The sequence below is a fragment of the Pelophylax lessonae genome (genome assembly GCF_965119305.1).
Source record: "Pelophylax lessonae genome assembly, chromosome: 6".
NCBI lineage: Eukaryota > Metazoa > Chordata > Amphibia > Anura > Ranidae > Pelophylax > Pelophylax lessonae.
In genome coordinates this window covers 198,038,751-198,057,074 of record NC_138773.1, presented here as the reverse complement: position 1 = coordinate 198,057,074, position 18,324 = coordinate 198,038,751, and the positions used below count along the sequence as shown (strand labels likewise).

Sequence of the window (18,324 nt, the reverse complement as noted above, 5' to 3'; positions counted from 1 at the left end):
ACAAAACAGGAAATAAAATTACCGAACACTGATTTTAAACCCGAACATACAGTAAAGTTTTCGGGTCCGTGTCCGGGTAACAAAAATCCAATTATCCGGTACGGACCCGAATAATACAGTCCGTGTTCACTCAACACTATTCATATGCCTTGTTGTTACCAACCCTGGTCTGACTCCTGACTACTCTTCTGCCTGCCACCTGTGTCTGATCTGCCTGCTAGTTGTTGATCTGGACTGTCTGACCTTGCCTTGGTTCTTCTTTCTGCACCTGATTCAGCCGTAGCTGTGCCAGACATAATTTCCTGCTCTTCTGCCAGCATGTCACCAGCTAGCTGCTCCTGCGTATCCTTAGGCACATCAGCATTCTCCAGCAGAAGTCTTATCAGGCACTAATGCTGCTCTGTGCTCTGGCATTCCCTGTTACTCTACCCGGGGCTCCTGAGTCAGAGCTGCAAGAATAGCTTTTCTCTACATTTCAGGCTCCATCACCAGGTACATTACAACAGGTTATTGAAGAATTGATTGAAACCAGAGAGACTACACAGGTTTTACCTAAAATTATCAGCAGGTTTGATCAAGGCAATTTCAACTCTATTTCAGTTCCAAGTGGTAGAACTTGATGGAAACCTGTCATGTGTATGGCCAGCTTTACTCTATGCCTCCAGTCTAATCTAAGGACATTGAATCAGCATTATCATTTCAGTCCAATGATCAGGTAGCTAACCTAGGAAGCAGTATACTGATCCCTTGGCGCGTTTTCTATTTAATTTGATTGTCGCAATGCACCCTGTATTAAATGTCAACATGAGTCATAACATGCATTGCACCTATTGGCATAGGTCATTATGTTTTTGCTTGTGTCATGAATTGCTAACTTACATCATGACCCACATTGATGCACTTCCTTCAGATGACAAGTTTTACATGCAATTTTCAATGGAAAACACATCAAGCAAAAACATAAAAGTGTGAAATGCGGACCAAAAAGTATCAGTGTGATTATCCTTAAATGGCAGAGGTGTATGGATCCCAAAAATGGCTGACCCAAAGCACAAATCCACTGGCAGCTAAAATAGCAAGCATATTGTGTATTTAGCTGCTGGCCCAAAGGGAAATATGTTACATATGTGAATACATATAAATAAATAGAAGTTATTTACGTAAAAAAATGTGTAAGTGAAATGTAATAATTTGATATAATGAAACTAACTTATTATGTGATCAAAAGGTATGTGGAATTTTTTAAGCAAATGCTCTAGTAATGCCAGACAGACATATTAGACCTTTTTGCAATAATGATACATTCTGTAAATGATACATATGTATGGATGTCATCACCACCTGTGGCTAGCATACAAATCAAATAAAAAACGAATACCTAAAATTCCTTCATGTTTAGGAAATTGAAATACCATACAAAATGCACATGTGGTTAGAATCAATATTCATATAGGTAGATCGAAGGCATCAAAACTCTACTGCGCTGTGAACAGATATTGCTTTACATAAGGCTATATTTCTAACACCATTCCATAGGGTACCGTAAAATTGTTTTGGCATTTGCACAGTTAGCAGCTGAAAGCTGGTTATGTCCTTTCATTTCATAGTATGCTTAACTCCAGGCATATTGTGCTGATAGGTAGACTATACAGCAGCAGTCATAGCATTTTTATGTTTAGGATCCTGACTTCTGTACTGGTACCGATCTTGCCCTGATCTTCCTCCAGTACCATATCCAGGCATTCGATGACTTTGAGGTGGAGAGGGTGGAACATCCTGCCGAAGAGGACCTTTGGGTAGTGGAGCCTGATATGGAGGATATCTGTAGTTATCTTCTTGATGTACTTTGGATCTGGAATAAGTACCTCTAGTGTTTGATGCAGCAACATCATAGTAATAAGGAGGGTCCCTCTCCATGTACATTGTCCTCGGTCCAGCCATGTACTCCACAGTATCCACGGGGCCTGGTCTGCAAATAAACATAACATTATTGTGCTATAATCCGTAGCTGTATTTCTAAAAATAATCATCTTTCACTTGCTCGGATAAATAGACATTTAATTGGATTTATTTCTACCTAAGTTTAAAAAAAGATTTGAAATAATGTGGTTGGCATGGACAAGACAAGCATGTTTTCTTCCATCAAGGTTTTACAAGTTCATTGCGTAAATATTGATAACACATTATAATTTGGTAAAAAGTTTTTAGGTTTAGGTTTTTTGGACAAAACAAATTCAACACTGACCAGAAGCTGTATTATGAATTGATTGCATCAATATAGAGGATCTGCCAGTAAATATAGTTAGATGTAGTACTGTGCAAAATTTTTAGATAGGTGTGAAAAAATGCTATAAATTAAGAATGCTTTCAGAAATATAAATGTTAAAGGTTTATTTTTACCAAGTAACAAAATGGAAAATAAATAAACCCAAATCAAATTTTTGGGTGTGGCCACCCTTTGCCTTCAAACCAGCATCAATTATTTTAGTTACACACAATGCACAATGCACACAGTTTTTGAATGAACTCTTCAGGTAGGTTGTATCAAACATCTAGGAAAAGTAACCCCTGTTAGTGCCTCAAATCCTTCTGTCTCTTTATCTAACCCAAACAAACTCTATGATGTTGAGATCAGAGCTCTGTGGGGGCCAAATCATCACTTCCAGGACTCCTGTTCTTCTTTACACTGAAGATAGTTCTTAATGACATTGGCTGTATGTTTGAGGTCGTTATCCTGCTGCAGAAAAAATTTGAAGCAAATCACACGCCTCCCTTATTATATGGCATGATGGATAAATATCTGTTTGTATTTTACAGCATTGAGAACTCTGTTGATCCTGACCGCGGAGGTATTGCTTTTTGGCCACAATTCTTCCATGAAGACCACTTCTGGCAAGACTTCTCTGGACAGTAGATGGGTGTACCTGGGTCCCACTTGTTTTCACCAGTTCTGTGCTAAAGGCACTGCTGGACATCTTCCGATGTTGAAGAGAAGTAAGCATTATGGGTCTTGCATCTGCTGCATTAAGTTTAGATGGCCACTGCATCTATGGCCCTCAATGTTGCCCATTTTTTGTGCTTCTTCAATAGAGCTTGGACAGCACATCTTGAAACCCCAGTGCTTTAAAATCTTTGCCTGGGAGAGACTTTGCTTATGCAGTATAACTACCTTGTGTCTTGTTGCTGAGCCCAGTCTTGCAATGGTATAGGACCTGTGACATGAAACTCTTCCACAACCTCATCTCACCTTAGTAGCAGAGGTTGACTGTTTCTCACCCAGTTTTAAGCCTCCTACACAGCTGTTTCTGTTTCATTTAGTGACAGTGTTTCAACCTACATATAAAATTGATGATAATTAGCACCTGCTTGTTATATTTGATTATACACCAGACTCTAATCCTACAAAATCCTTGTGCAAGTTTACAAAGTGTGCAAGTGTAAGAATTGATGCTGGGTTAAAGCCAAAGGGTAGGCACACCAAATGTTAATTTAATTTAGGTTTCTCTTCTGTTTGCTCACTTTGCATTTTGTAAACTGATAAAAAAAAAAAATTAACAATTAAAATATATATATTTTTTTTTAAAGTATTCCTACTTTACAGCATGTTTTCACTCCTTTCTAAAACGTTTGCACAGCACTGTATTATGTGGTGATACGGTAGATCGTTGTTTAGCATGACTACTAAGCACTATAGCTGCCAATACATACTCTTGCTTACCTATATAATCCATCGATTCTCCCATCCACACTAAGCAGCATGGATAGAAGGATGTCAGCTGGCAGCTTTTATTATCAACAGCCGCTCCTCCAACAGCTGCTAAATAACTGGATAGTGCTTGCATCTGATTAGAAGTTGACTATTTGATTGACTTCTATTAAAGGTACATGCCAGAAATGTTTTTAATGATCAGCAGTGCAGCCAATCAGCTGCAGCCAATGATCAGTGCTATCTTCACACCTTAGCAGACAACTATGAAAGTGGGTGTGACACTAAAGAAGGGTGTACATGGATCGTAAAAATTCCTGCTAAACCTGTCGACTTTTGGTCCATGTGTACTGCTGTCTGTTCGACAGAAACAGGTCGAACAGTCCTGCTGGAAAGCCAGCAGTCGATTAGTGCGTGCAGCCAATGGCTGCAGTGCTGATCTGTGTATTCTGGCGGGAGGGATGGGCTTTGGGCCTTGTTTCCAGAATACAATAGCACAGGAGGGGAGATCCCTGTATTGTTTGTATTGATGCAGGGATATATATATATTTCTTTTCATTCAACCCACTGGCTGAACCAAAAAGAAGAAAAAAACTGCAGGTACATACCCATCTTAAAGGACATAATTATAAAGCAGTGAATCTGACATTCACTACAGGTGAATCCTCCAGGTGCATGTGTTTTAAACAGCGTGATTGACTAGCCACCAGTGAATATTTGGTGACACATTCACAAGTCACATTTGGTGACAAGTCACATTCACTGGCCCTATGGGTGACACTGTGTAGCAGACAAGAAGAGAAATAACTTTGATGGCTGAATAATCTGAGGATGTCCAACCCCCTTCCAATGTATATGGTTGTGCATTTAATACCATTACATGCTTAAAAGGTAAGATAATGTTGGTAATATATCATGGAATTAAATATTTTAAAAATAAGGCAAAAAATATCCCTTTCTTTCCCACTGCGACAAACAAGACTCACGTGTCACATGACTATAAAGCATTCATCCTTTGGTTTCTAATTAAACTTAGAAGTCTTCATTGGTGAAATGCCATGATAACAATCCTATTTTCTTATATGTCATTCATGAATTAAAACTAAGAATGTATGGGGAAGTGGATAACTGCTCTCAAACATGGAACCAGAGTTCCCCATAAACCTGCTTTTTAATGCTCATCTGCAGTCCACAAAGTTGGTTGCAATGAGGAGGACAGAAGGTTCAAACTTATGAAGAAAAGGGAGATAAAACTCTTGTGAACAAGCCCTTAGACTTGTATATGTATGTCTGCATTTTGTATACAGTATAAACTCAGTTTAAGATGTGGGCAGAGCTATTTTAGTGGCTGTGAAAAGAGGTGATCTTTGACATGTAATGCAAATTTGACACTTGACAATGTGCAACAATCATCAACCATGGTTTGTCTTGCAATGCAGACATTTTCAGTATGTAGTAACCTTGTAGTCTGATATACTGTATAGATCAATAACCTCAATTTCTTTTGTACCTTTGGACCAAGTGTCATAGGGGAAATTTCCCTTCACTTATATCTTCAATACAATAGAAAAGTAATGTAACAACTCCAATGAGAGGAGAAACAAAAAAATTCACAGTTGTCACCAAAACAATTGTTTCATTTATTTATGTTTCAATGACAGTGATCTACAGTACAAACAGAGAAGATGAATCTCCCTAACATGGTTTGAGTTCTTGGGTATTAAAGTATAACAAAAGGCAAAGCTTTTTTTTTAGTTTTGGATAGAGTGGAGTAGGATTAGAACACCTGCCATTTTTTATTGCTGTATGTGCCCTCATTAAGGAAATGCCCTCTTTCTATTTGTCCTGTTTACTATTATCATTGAAAGTAAAAGAAATTACCCAATTTTGGGTTGTCCCCAGAAAAGTAATAAAGGGTAAGTCCTCCAATGTGTAAACTAGTTCTGGTGACCTGGGGGCCCCCAATAAATTCCTAACCATTTCTACTTTTTTCAACTTACTTTGCCCAATGTGGCTGGCTAAATGATTATAACACACTTATTTTGTCCCACCCCCACATAGGAGGGTTGACATCACCTGTGGAGCAGCATACTGTTCCTGCTGCAGTCTGAAACCCCTGAGGATATTGCAAACACATGCATGGACCGAGCTAAAACATATGTATGTAAAAAATTGTTTTCTTTAGCGTAGTAAATTCCTTCTGTGAAACTATGCATTTTTCTTATATATATATATATACTGTTACCCCTAGACTTGGTGACCTATCCTTGAGAAAGGCCTTCTAGGCCAAAACGCGTAGGACCATCCATAGGACCTCTGCTCTGGACCTCTTCCTCACATAAGGGAACAACAGAGTGGAACAGTCTATTCAAGTCACCTCTTTTCACGTGTCACTATTACTCCATACTTTTCTCCCTTCACATTATGGGCCTTTACCCATACACCATAAGTTTTGTTATGGGTTATCCCATTATTTGTATCCATGTTATTTTCTTCGAATAAATCCTTTTACTTTCGTTACTTCTACCTACTTCTCATTTACTCCTGCCCATAAAGTCCCTACCATTTGGGTTTGAGGCACCCATAATCCACAAATCCCAATAAATTCCTTTGATTTACAGGGATTTCCTCTCACTTCCTGTTTGACCATGAGACAGGAAGTGAAGAAAACTCTCCGCAATGGGACACAGATGGCGAAAAAAAAAATTGACAGGGGTTATAATCCTCCCTTGCTCTATCCAAAATGAAATAAAAAAGTTTTGCCTGTAGTTCTACTTTAATTCATTTCATTGGCCAGAATAAGTCATTTATTCTGGCCATTGAAATTAATTAATGCTTAAGCACTAAATGTGCCTAGCAATTAGGTGCATTTAGCAGCTTTTAGTAGCATCAAACGTTTTTTCTGCCTAAACTCTGCTGCTTCTGGTTGCACTGGCAGTGTTTTTTTTTTTCCTTCCTCTAAACCCTCCTTCCATTAAATTCTTCTAAAAGCCTGTATGTGCATGGACACATAAGCTAACATGCAGGGGAGTTTAGAGGCAGGAAAAAAACGCCAGACGCCCCTAGGAGCAGCTGTAAAAATGTCCAGGCCTTAAAGTTTTATCTGTATTGAAAAACATTACTTCACAATCACAAAATATATTATATACTGTATGCCCTAAAAACTGTGTAGTCATTCCTAGATAATCAATGAATGTAGACCAAATTCAACCTTTTTGGCATATGCACGGACCTAAAAGAATTACTTTGGCTGAAACACTCTCCTATGATGGATATAAATTTGAATCCCAATAAGTGATGACCACATTGACAGCTGTGAAATAATTCTCTCTCAGTAATCCATTCATCCCACAGAGGAGCGACTGAATGTGTTTTGTTTGGCCTACGGCTCATACAGCACACCAACGCTGGTCACAGGTTCAATTATTTGGCAGTCAAGTTGATTAAATGGAAGGTAATGTGTGTGAACAGATTTAGAAATAGTCCAGTGAAATGTCACATACTAATCTACAGTGCCAAGACCCTCTACCATTCATGTTTCCAGTTGTTTACAAAAGATTCTGCCATAATAACTAGACAGCTGATGATTGATCTCCATTGAGCTGAATTGGCATGTTATAATCACTTCCCTGAATAGTTTGCTCAAATAAGTGAAATCTAAGAGGTTGTGAATCCTACGCACAGTTGCAATACATTCTATTGTTTGTCTATGCACATTGACATGCTGTGCCAATCATTCTTGAAGAATGAAAATGTGTTACGGTTTCAGTTATATGGAGATAAAACTGGTCATACACTGTAAAACTTGCAGCAAACGATAACAGGGTAATGTGTTGCCAAAATGGCAGATAGTGAGAGGGGGATTTGCTAAGACTAGAGCATCAACGCATGGCAACCAATCAACTTCTAGCTGTCATTTTCAAAGTTTAACTAAAAAAGCTGAAGCTAGAAGCTGATTGGTCACTGTGCACACGGCTCCAGCTTCAGTAATTCCCCCCATGAGTGATTACATGTGTTTGATGTAGCGTAGGTACCAGGGAAACTGGGTATGTAAACCAATTACACAGAATTTATTTATTTTTTTCTCTTTCAGAGCCATTAGTGTCAAGTCAGCTTCAGCAGCTTCCTAGGTCATTTTTGCAGAAAGTTTGGAAGCAGGGAGGTGCAGCACATGAACAATGGTAAATAAAAGATTTGTTGCAGGAGCAACATCAAGAGGAATGGGAGGCTGTCTGATGTACAGTACATGGGTTAAAAAGAGCTGGGTGCCAAAGGTTAGTCACTGTCTGTGTGATACATCTATTCAGATGTGGGAGGTAGAATTATCAGCTGAATATTATCATTGAAAAAAAATATTCTCTTGTGGTGAATAAATGAGTACACCCAGACATCACAATGTTTCCTGGCTCACTAAATATGCTTTCTGAAAGCATAGAAAGTGAGCCACTTGTTGGGCAAACAGGGTCAGCTCAGATGATTAGGCCAATTTTTACACCCTGGACTACATAGGGGCGTGGCTTAGTCCAGTGATGGCGAACCTTGGCATCCCAGAAGTTTTGGAACTAAATTTTCCATGATGCTCATGCACTCTGCAGTGTAGTTGGGCATCATGGGAAATGTAGTTCCCAAACATCTGGGGGTCCATTGGACCCAGGCAGAACTTGGAGAGGGGCAGCAAATTGACTCCCAATATTTTTTCTTATAGCAGTTTTGTGTGTCATCAGTTTGCGGCCTGTTATGGGTGGCATTTTCCCATCTCATACTGCCACCCATAGTGCAAACTGATGAGTATGAGGAGGCAGAGTGTCTCCTCCAAGGAACTTACCCCACGTGTTTGTGGTGTGTGCAATGACCTCAGACATCTCATGAAGGTTCAGGATGGATCTTCTAGGGTGGTGGGCACGGGCCCAGACAGACAGTGGGTTTTTGGTGAACCGGTCCAGTGGTGAGTTATAAAAGAAGATAACAGTATACATAATATTTTCTAAAGGTTATATTTTTATAACATAATGGATGTGGGGGCCTTTTGTTGGGCGTGATTTTTTATTGGGGGGGGGGGCAGCATTTAATTCTTGGACCCAGGCAGCACAATGTCTTGGGCCAGCCCTGGTACAATGGCTAAGTGGTTTGCACTTCCATCTAGCAGCACTAGGGTCGTTGGTTCGAATCCCAACCATGACACTACCTGCCTGGAGTTTGCATGTTCTCCCTGTGCTTGTGTGGGTTTCCCCTGGGTACCCTGGTTTCCTCCCACACTCCAAAGACATACTGGTCGCTTAATTGACTACAGTCCGAATTGGCCCTAGTATGTGTATGTACTGTGTAAATTTGAGCTATGGACCTTAGATTGTAAGCTCAAGCCAGGGACTGATGTTAATGTTTAGTAAATATGTAAAGCCCTGCATAAAGTTACAGTGCTATAGAAGTACCTGTAATAAATAATAAAATAATTTAAATCCTTAAAGTGCAGTATCGGCGACATTATTCACCCACTGACTGCAACAAAGCATCATGTAAATCATTGAACTTCATCTTTGTTCACACTTTGCTGCATTTATATCAATATACTATTATATATGAAGATGCGTAAGATGACATCATGTTATTACATTTTTCCATACTTGTGAATCTTATTACCTCTTAGGAATACCTTTTAGAGCAACATACACCCAGCTGGCATTGACTGGGATCAAAAAAGCACATGACCCCTGCTTTGCTCCTGGGATACATAGCATAGTCACTGACTGCTTTCAATTGATCACTGAGGGGACTGAACATTTGCAAAGTAGCATTTTATCATGAGGGAGCACCAAAGGTGAATTTGTGAATAGTAAAGCTGCTACTGTCACTTCAATCTTGTATAGGATTTTTTTCATTTTAGTTTGCAGCATGGGTCGTATGTTGAATGTCTGGTTGACAGATACACTAAAGCTTGTTACTGCACAACTAGCACTGCCATAAAAATATTCTTTAAACATCAGCCAGCAAGTTAATACATACGCAAAAAACGACTTGACTTTGTGTTGAAACTTTCCAAAATAAAATACATGCAAAAAAAAAAGTAAGTATTTGTTGACAGCATTAGACCACTAGAACTTACTGCATAAGTATGATTGTCCTTACAATTGTTACGTTTTCCATTACCATCACCCTAAAAATGACCTTGTCTACTAGCATAAACTAGCCTGTGGGTTACCATATTGATGTTAACAATACCAGACAAAAAATGAGAATTAGTCCTGGTTCAATGCAAGAAACTCTGTGATCCAGTGCTGGTTACCGCATCACACCTGGATCGCACAGGGGTTCACAGTGAGATCTGTAAATCGCTGGGAGTGTCAATGTGCAGTTAATGATACCCCCAGATCGGTTCGCAGATCGCAGTGCGAACTGTAAAAAGGTGCAGGAATCGGATTGCATAGGTGTGAACACCCATGCGATCCGATTCCAGTGCGGAGCAAAAAAAGGGTCCTGCGCCATTTTGGTGCGAATTCGATGCAACTTCAGTCATATGTTCAGTATACAGTTTGTATAGCTGGAATCTCATCGCACGGACATTGCATGTGATCTGCACAGCAATGCGGTATGAATCGCATTGCGATGTCTGGTATCGATCTAGTGTGAATTGGCCCTTAGAGACAACTTGAGGAACAAAGTAAATTGCAAACTACACCTTAACCATGAAGAAATAGATGTTTATGGCTCTCAACGGTGAGAAGCAACAGCGAAAGTATTGCAAACTCCATAAGTTAGCAAATATGGTGATAATTATGAATGTTATCAGCTGTAGATATACTCTATGACATGCAGGGAAGCTTCTGAAAGACCTTGAACTGCCAAAAAGAACTAAAAATGGCACAAATATTTTGCATTAATCGGTGAACCATCATTGATTTGTGCACAAGCTTGTTTTTAATTTACTTATGGTCAGGTGAGCAGCTTGGAAGAATAGTAAATCTGCTAACTTTTGATTCATCTGAATTTATTAACTATTAGTCTTTTATTAAAGACTAGACATTAAGCCCATTAAATTAACGGGCGCTAGAACATATGTGGTCAGAGTCCCCTTTAATAGTGTGGTCAGATTCCCCTTTAATAATGTGGTCAGAGTCCCCTTTAATAGTGTGGTCAGAGTCCCCTTTTAATAATGTGGTCAGAGTCCCCTTTAATAGTGTGGTCAGAGTCCCCTTTTAATAATGTGGTCAGAGTCCCCTTTAATAATGTGGTCAGAGTCCCCTTTAATAATGTGGTCAGAGTCCCCTTTAATAGTGTGGTCAGAGTCCCCTTTTAATAAAGTGGTCAGAGTCCCCTTTAATAATGTGGTCAGAGTCCCCTTTAATAGTGTGGTCAGAGTCCCCTTTAATAATGTGGTCAGAGTCCCCTTTAATAGTGTGGTCAGAGTCCCCTTTTAATAATGTGGTCAGAGTCCCCTTTAATAATGTGGTCAGAGTCCCCTTTAATAGTGTGTTCAGAGTCCCCTTTAATAGTGTGGTCAGAGTCCTCTTTAATAGTGTGGTCAGAGTCCCCTTTAATAGTGTGGTCAGAGTCCCCTTTAATAGTGTGGTCAGAGTCCCCTTTTAATAGTGTGGTCAGAGTCCCCTTTAATAGTGTGGTCAGAGTCCCCTTTTAATAGTGTGGCCAGAGTCCACTTTAATAGTGTGGTCAGAGTCCCCTTTAATGTGCCCCGATAAGAGCTGTGTTTGTGTTCTCTATCAGACAATATTCCCGCTATTTCTCACATAAGAATACACTGGCACTGTAATCTGATCCATCCCGATAGATGTGAAGAGAGCAGAGACTTCGCCCCGCCCTACTTCAGTCTGTTAGGGCAGGACTCCCCAAACTGTGGGTCGCAAGCCGCATCTGAGTAAACCACTCCCACCTACCAATCAGACAGTAGAAGTTATCTGCTCAGCATGGTGTACACAGAGCCTACGTGTGCTGCTGAGCAGATAACTTCTGCTGTCTGATTGGTAGATGGGAGTGGTTAATGCAAATTACCCACAGAACTGCAAAGCTGATCACATGCTGAAGTGCCATGTTGTATTTATTCTTTTCTAATATATATATTGTGCAGAATGAAATGTAAAGTCTTTAATATATATGTGCATTATGAAGTACATTGAATACAACATTTAAATGGCTTTTATTGTTCATGACAGAATTCATCACCGTAATGTGAAAAGGCAGTTGTTATGGGCTGGCAGCAGTGACTGCCAGCGACTCAGATACGGCTCGCGACCCGACCCACAGTTTGGAATGTCCTGCCCTAACAGACTGAAGTAGGGCGGGGCGAAGTCTCAACGGCTGTCCATGGGGCACATGCGCAGTAGCCCAATCCCACGGACACAGGGACTGGACGCAGAGACACTTGCATTTTATTAATATAGATTTTAGAAAGGATAGTAAAAGAATTTTCAACAAACATCCCATCAGGTGAGATCAAAATATACAGTACGTACAAAGAAAAGGCTTGTCCGTAGATAAAATTACATGAAGGATTGTACAGCATATTCAGCAGAACCTTGTAGATAAAAAGTAGGATCACAAGGTCTGATATTGAGGTCTACACCTGTAAGGGAGTCAGTAATCGGCTAGAAAATTAGATGGAGAAGAATGAACAAAAAAAAGCAGTCCAAAAGGAAAAGATGAACAGAGAAGGATGTAACAAGGTGTAGGTCTTAGAATCAAACTGAAACGAATTTAACAAAAAAAGACTTTTGAGGTCAATGGTAAAATTACAATTTATCAAGTACCTATCCAGCAGTAGAACAGATTAGGGGGGGAACAGTAGAATCATATGTAAGAAAGTTAGACCAGGAATCTCATTAAACAGAAAGCCCACATGAGTTAACTAGCCAGGTATATAAGTGGGATCAGAACAAAGATTTAAGTCCTTTAGCCAGCAATCCCATTATTTGCTTAATTTTTGCCATTGATCACTTATATAGGTGAACATACTATCATATGTGAAATGTATCCTGAAAGTGTTCACCACCGAAGAAAAAAGAGGATTTTTTTCTGGTTCCAAGTTCTAGTAAGTTCCAATCTCGTAGTTAATAAAGTATGTAGCTGAAAATACCTAGTGTGGAGAGGCCAAGGTTTAATTCCTATGACAAACAAGGCCAAAACTGGATGATTCATCTGAATTTTTGCATTTCAATCTGTCTTACATGAAATTCAGGAATCCAGACACAGTTCATACATTGATATAATTTCTTGTAGCCTATAAAAATTTGCATGGTAATATTCACAAAAATTAAAAATATTGAAAGTTGCCAATCCACCTGCTTTACAAACAGTGATAGTCACGCTAAAGCCACGTACACACGATAAGAAAATCGGAAGGGAAATTCTGTCCGACGACCGATCTGCCGATTTTCGGATTGTTAGTATGGTGCTTTTGACAGTCGACTGCGACTTTTTGGCCGAAAAAATCGTGGTGTGCAGGCTATAAAATTTTTGTCGTCCGTAATACAACGTCCGATTTTCGTCTCAGTACAGATTTCGACGGAAAAAAATCATAAGAGCAAGACTAGGCATGCTCAGAGAGAAAGAACACATACAAAGCAATCCAACACATGACATCACTTCTGAAGTAGAATTCTTTCGTACGGGAAAATTCGTATGAAAATAACCTCTTCACTTTCCACATCAGACTAGCATGCCACAAAGAACGGACGACAGATCGTTTGATAATCTTATCGTGTGTACGCGGCTTAAGACTGCCGGTTGCAGGTTTGAAATAGTCCATTGACATGCAACATGTACACATTTAAACTGTATTCCACAAAGAAGATGAGGAAATGTCAAACAACCTTACTGGAAAACAACTGGATAAAATGCAAGACCAAATTATTAGCCAATATTTTTCCTATCCAGATGTATCTCATTAGGCGCACAATAATAGAATGTATTTCAGTTTATAAGCTAAGTTATCTTGGCAAGAAGATGATGTTTTTGTTGTAAAATGAATGTTAAAAACTATCAGCATTTCCTGTGTCTGAACAATGATGCAATAACTTTTGCTTTATTCTCATAACAGTTTTCAGCTACCTGGCACAATATCTTTGGTAGATGTATGTTAGTTTATCATGGAAGAAAAAATGTAAAGATGCAATGGACAGCTGGTGTTTGATTCATTTGTTATCTGATATTATAAATAAATATTAATAAGTGTATGACGTAAAAGTTAACATTTGTTCAGGAAGCATGCCAGCTATTGTTGATTGTGGATGCCAGTCTGTTCTCAACAAGCTCACTCCATTAACATGATAAAATTCCCATCTTCGGCACATAGGTCTGTAGTATAATGATAGATAAAGAAAGACTGAGGCTAGACACACAGTTATGCACTTGTATTGCAGCACATATTTCAGGTGTGTTCACTTCATTCCTATCCAAAAACCTACTTTCCAATATCAACAAGAAGATCCCTACCCTAGCATATACACCTCACTCGCCAAGTCTATATCACCATGAGATCTGCACTCAACACACCTAGCTATGCCAACAGAGAGGTCTGCACTTAGCACAGACAGCTCTATTCCTAGTATCCATGTCACCAAAGGGATCTGCACTCAACACACACAGCTCCCTCCCCAGTATACATGTCACCAGAGAGATTTTCACTCAACACACATCTCCCTCCCGAGTCCCAATACATTTTTAACCAGGGGGATCTGAATTCAACACACACACAACTCTCTTCCCAATAGCCATGTCAAAAGAGAGATTTGCAGTCAACACACACAGCTCCCTCCCCAATATCCATGCCACCAGAGATCTGCACTCAACATACACAGCTCCCTCCTCAGTATCCATGTCACCAGAGTTCTGCACTTAACATACACAGCTCCCTCCTCAGTATCCATGTCACCAGAGTTCTGCACTTAACATACACAGCTCCCTCCTCAGTATCCATGTCACCAGAGATCTGCACTCAATATACACAGCTCCCTCCTCAGTATCCATGTCACCAGAGATCTGCACTCAACATACACAGCTCCCTCCTCAGTATCCATGTCACCAGAGATCTGCACTCAACATACACAACTCCCTCCTCAGTATCCATGTCACCAGAGATCTGCACTCAACATACACAGCTCCCTCCTCAATATCCATGGCTCCAGAGATATCTCCACACAACACACACAGCTCCCTCCCCAGTATCCATGTCACCAGAGATCTGCACTCAACATACACAGCTCCCTCCTCAGTATCCATGTCACCAGAGAGATCTGCAATCAACAAACACAGCTCTCTCCCCAGTATCCATGTAATCAGAAAGATCCTCACTCAACATAGTTTATTTAAATATGCTGCACAGGGGAGGACTGGGCCAGGGGGCAATTGCCCCCTCCCCTGGGCTGCTCTGATGCTCCATAAAAAGGCTGCACCGCTTCTGCCACAGGCATACCTAAAGGATTCCTGGTGAAGGGAAGTAAAAAGTCCCTGCCACCGACCTACTGAGTGTGGGATGAAGACAAGAACAGAGCTCAGCCCCCCCCCCCCCCCCCCCCAGCTTGGATGGTATAAATTGCATCTGAGCAGAAGACGGTTTCATGTCCCACTGGGGATTCTCCTTCCCCGGCCAGCCCTGACCGAGCTTTCCCAGCTCCCCCCTGACCAGCCTCTGCTGGTCGGGAACCCGGATTCGGCTGGTGAGTAGAGAGTACCTGGAGCCGAGCTTCAACATGGAATGGGGGTCAGGAGGAGGCCAGGAAGAGGGAGAGGGGGAGAGGGTCCGAGTCGCGGCACCATGGGCCTCTGGTTTGTACTTGCTCCCTAGGGCGAAAGTTGTCAGTCAGCCCTTGATGCTGCAACAGTTGATTAAGATTGCAGTTTCAAAGTTAAATGGTCAGTGCCAGGCATTCAAAGGGTCGAACCACCCCAAAACGGAAATTTTATTTATGAAGCATTTCTGGTTTACATATACGCTGGCATTTTATGTGATTTAATACTCCAAAAGTAAGATCTCCTTGCCATAACTCCCCAGTCTGTATCATTCCAACTGGGGATTTCTTGCCTGCCTTTGTTGTGTTCCAGAACCTCCCACTGCATTACTATAATATAAAATAAATAAAAATCGGACAAGTGGAAACCCCTCCTTATAGCCACAGGAAGTCTGCAGACCTAGGAACTCAAGTACAGATATCCCGCCAATAGAGTCCCTCAGTGTTAGTAGAAAAAGTCAAGTAGTTAATTTATCATGCACTCAAAGAGTGATATACTAGTTATACAGTAGGTGGAGTCTGGTGGTTTGAATCACCAAATGCCTTGTTTTATCTCTTGCATTTTCCAGTGTTGAGATTTTCCCAATATTGTTTCTGACTCTGCCTACATTGTTTTTTTTTCACAGAACAGAGATGTTCTCTCTCACCATAATGCAGAATATATTACCAATCTTAAAGGTCGAAGCTTCCTTTAAGAAAGTCCCCAAAAGACAGAATAAACAATTTATGGATTTAACTCTGCAGCATCTATGAAAATAAATATGTTCATTTTTAAGTTGGCTTACCGTAAACCATTTTCAGTTGTTTGATACCCATAGTTTAGTTACCTTCATCAAAGTAGAACTATAGGTAAAACTTTTTTTTTAATTTTAGATAGAGCAAGGGCGGGTTATAACCCCTGTCAGATTTTTTTTTTGCCACCTGTGTCCCATTACAGAGATTTCCCTTTACTTCCTGTCACATAGCCAAACAGGAAGTGAGAGGAAATCCCTGCAAATATTTAACCACATCCCGCCGGCCCTATAGCAAATTGACGGCGGGATTGTGGTTGTATTATCCTGACCGGACGTCATATGACGGCGGCAGGATAATACAGCTCTGCGCGCCCCCCGGGGGCGCGCAGAGCGGCGATCGGTGATGCGAGGTGTCAGTCTGACTCCCTGCATCTCCGATCTCGGTAAAGAGCCTACTGACGTAGGCTCTTTACCATGTGACCAGCCGTGTCCAATCATGGCTGGTCACATAGTAAACAGGAAGAGCCGTTGATCGGCTTTCCTTAGTTCGTGCCTGACAGGCACAAGTAAAGGAGCGCCGATCGGCGGCTCTCCTGACAGGGGGGGGTCGGCACTGGTAATCAGTGCAGACCCTCAGGGGGGTTGCCACTAGAACCACCAGGGATGCCCACCCATGACCCAAGGGGATGCCCGCCTATGACCCCAGGGATGCCCGCTATGGCCACCAGGGATGGCAATCAGGGCTCAGGGAGCCCCCCATTTCCCTCCCCATCAGTGCTGCCTACCAGTGCACATCATTGCCATCTATCAGTGTCACCCACCAGTGCCCATTATTGCCCACCAGTGCCGCCTATCAGTGCCCATCAGTGACGCCCATCAGTGCCGCCTGTCAGTGCCCATCAATGCCCACCAGTGCCGCCTGTCAGTGCCCATTAGTGCCACCTATCAGTGCCCATCAGTGCCACCTATCAGTGCCCATCAATGCCGCCTATCAGTGCCCAGCGCCGCCTATCAGTGCCCACCAATGCTGCATATCAGTGCTACCTATCAGTTCCTATCAGTGCCACCTATCAGTGCCACCCCATCAGTGCCTCCTCATCAGTGCCTGTCAGTGCAGTCTCATCAGTGCTCATCAGTGCAGGAAAAAACGTATTTATTTACAAAATTGTATAACATAAACAAAAAAAACTTTTTTTTTTTTTTCAAACTTTTCGGTCTTTTTTTATTTCTTTAGCAAAAAGGAAATAACCCAGAGGTGATCAAATACCACCAAAAGAAAGCTCTATTTGTGGGGGGAAAATGACATAAATTTGGTGTAGGTACAGTGTTGCATGACCGCTCAATTGTCATTCAAAATGCAACAGCGCTAAAAGGGGAAAATTGGCCTGGGCAGGAAGGGGGTGAAAGTGCCATGTATTGAAGTGGTTAATGGAATACCTCGGGGACCCCAGATCACTAGAACTTTTGTCCTCATTGGAAGACTTCCCCCTTATTAAAAGGATAGAGGTGACCAGCGCTATGGAGTTTGTAAGAAAGAAATTCTAAACAATTGAGAAGGTGTAAGCTGCCAACAACCGAACCAATAGGGGGTTTAGAGAGTGAAATAAATGCAAGAAAGTTGTAACGGCGCTACCTTTAAAGTGAATAAGTGCTATATAGGTGCCAACTTAAATAAAGTGCCAGTATATAAAAAAACATGAAAGTTGGGTCCAAAGTAAAGTGCACTTTACTTTGGACCCAACTTTCATGTTTTTTTATATACTGGCACTTTATTTAAGTTGGCACCTATATAGCACTTATTCACTTTAAAGGTAGCGCCGTTACAACTTTCTTGCATTTATTTCCCCCTTATTACTTTTCTGGGGACAACCCAAAATTTGGGATTTTCCTTTACTTTCAGTGCCGTTTCATATTGGTGCGATGCGGGAACCCTGTGAATCCACTGTGGGTTCCAATATCGCACTCGACTTGCAGGCAGTTCACACTGCCATATGCAAACTGCTGGGAGTGTCAATACAAAGTTAATGACACCCCCAGATTAGTTCACATATCATGTCAATTCGAACAGGAATCGGATTGCATAGGTGTGAACATCCATGCAATCCGATTCTGGTACGGACCAAAAAAAGGGTCCTGCACGACTTTGGTC

General features: G+C 41.1%; 1 protein-coding gene across 2 annotated transcripts in view; it reads right to left on the bottom strand.

The window, feature by feature from the left end:
• Positions 1-1,155: 1,155 nt before the first annotated feature.
• PARD3B (par-3 family cell polarity regulator beta) overlaps positions 1,156-18,324 on the bottom strand; it is a 2,025,707-nt gene continuing 2,008,538 nt past the window's right edge. For both annotated transcript variants that reach the window (XM_082260765.1, XM_082260766.1), the window contains exon 23: positions 1,156-1,969. In XM_082260765.1, the coding sequence (XP_082116891.1) occupies positions 1,645-1,969 (325 nt within the window). In that variant the 3' untranslated portion in view covers positions 1,156-1,644. The remainder of the gene's footprint in view (positions 1,970-18,324) is intronic.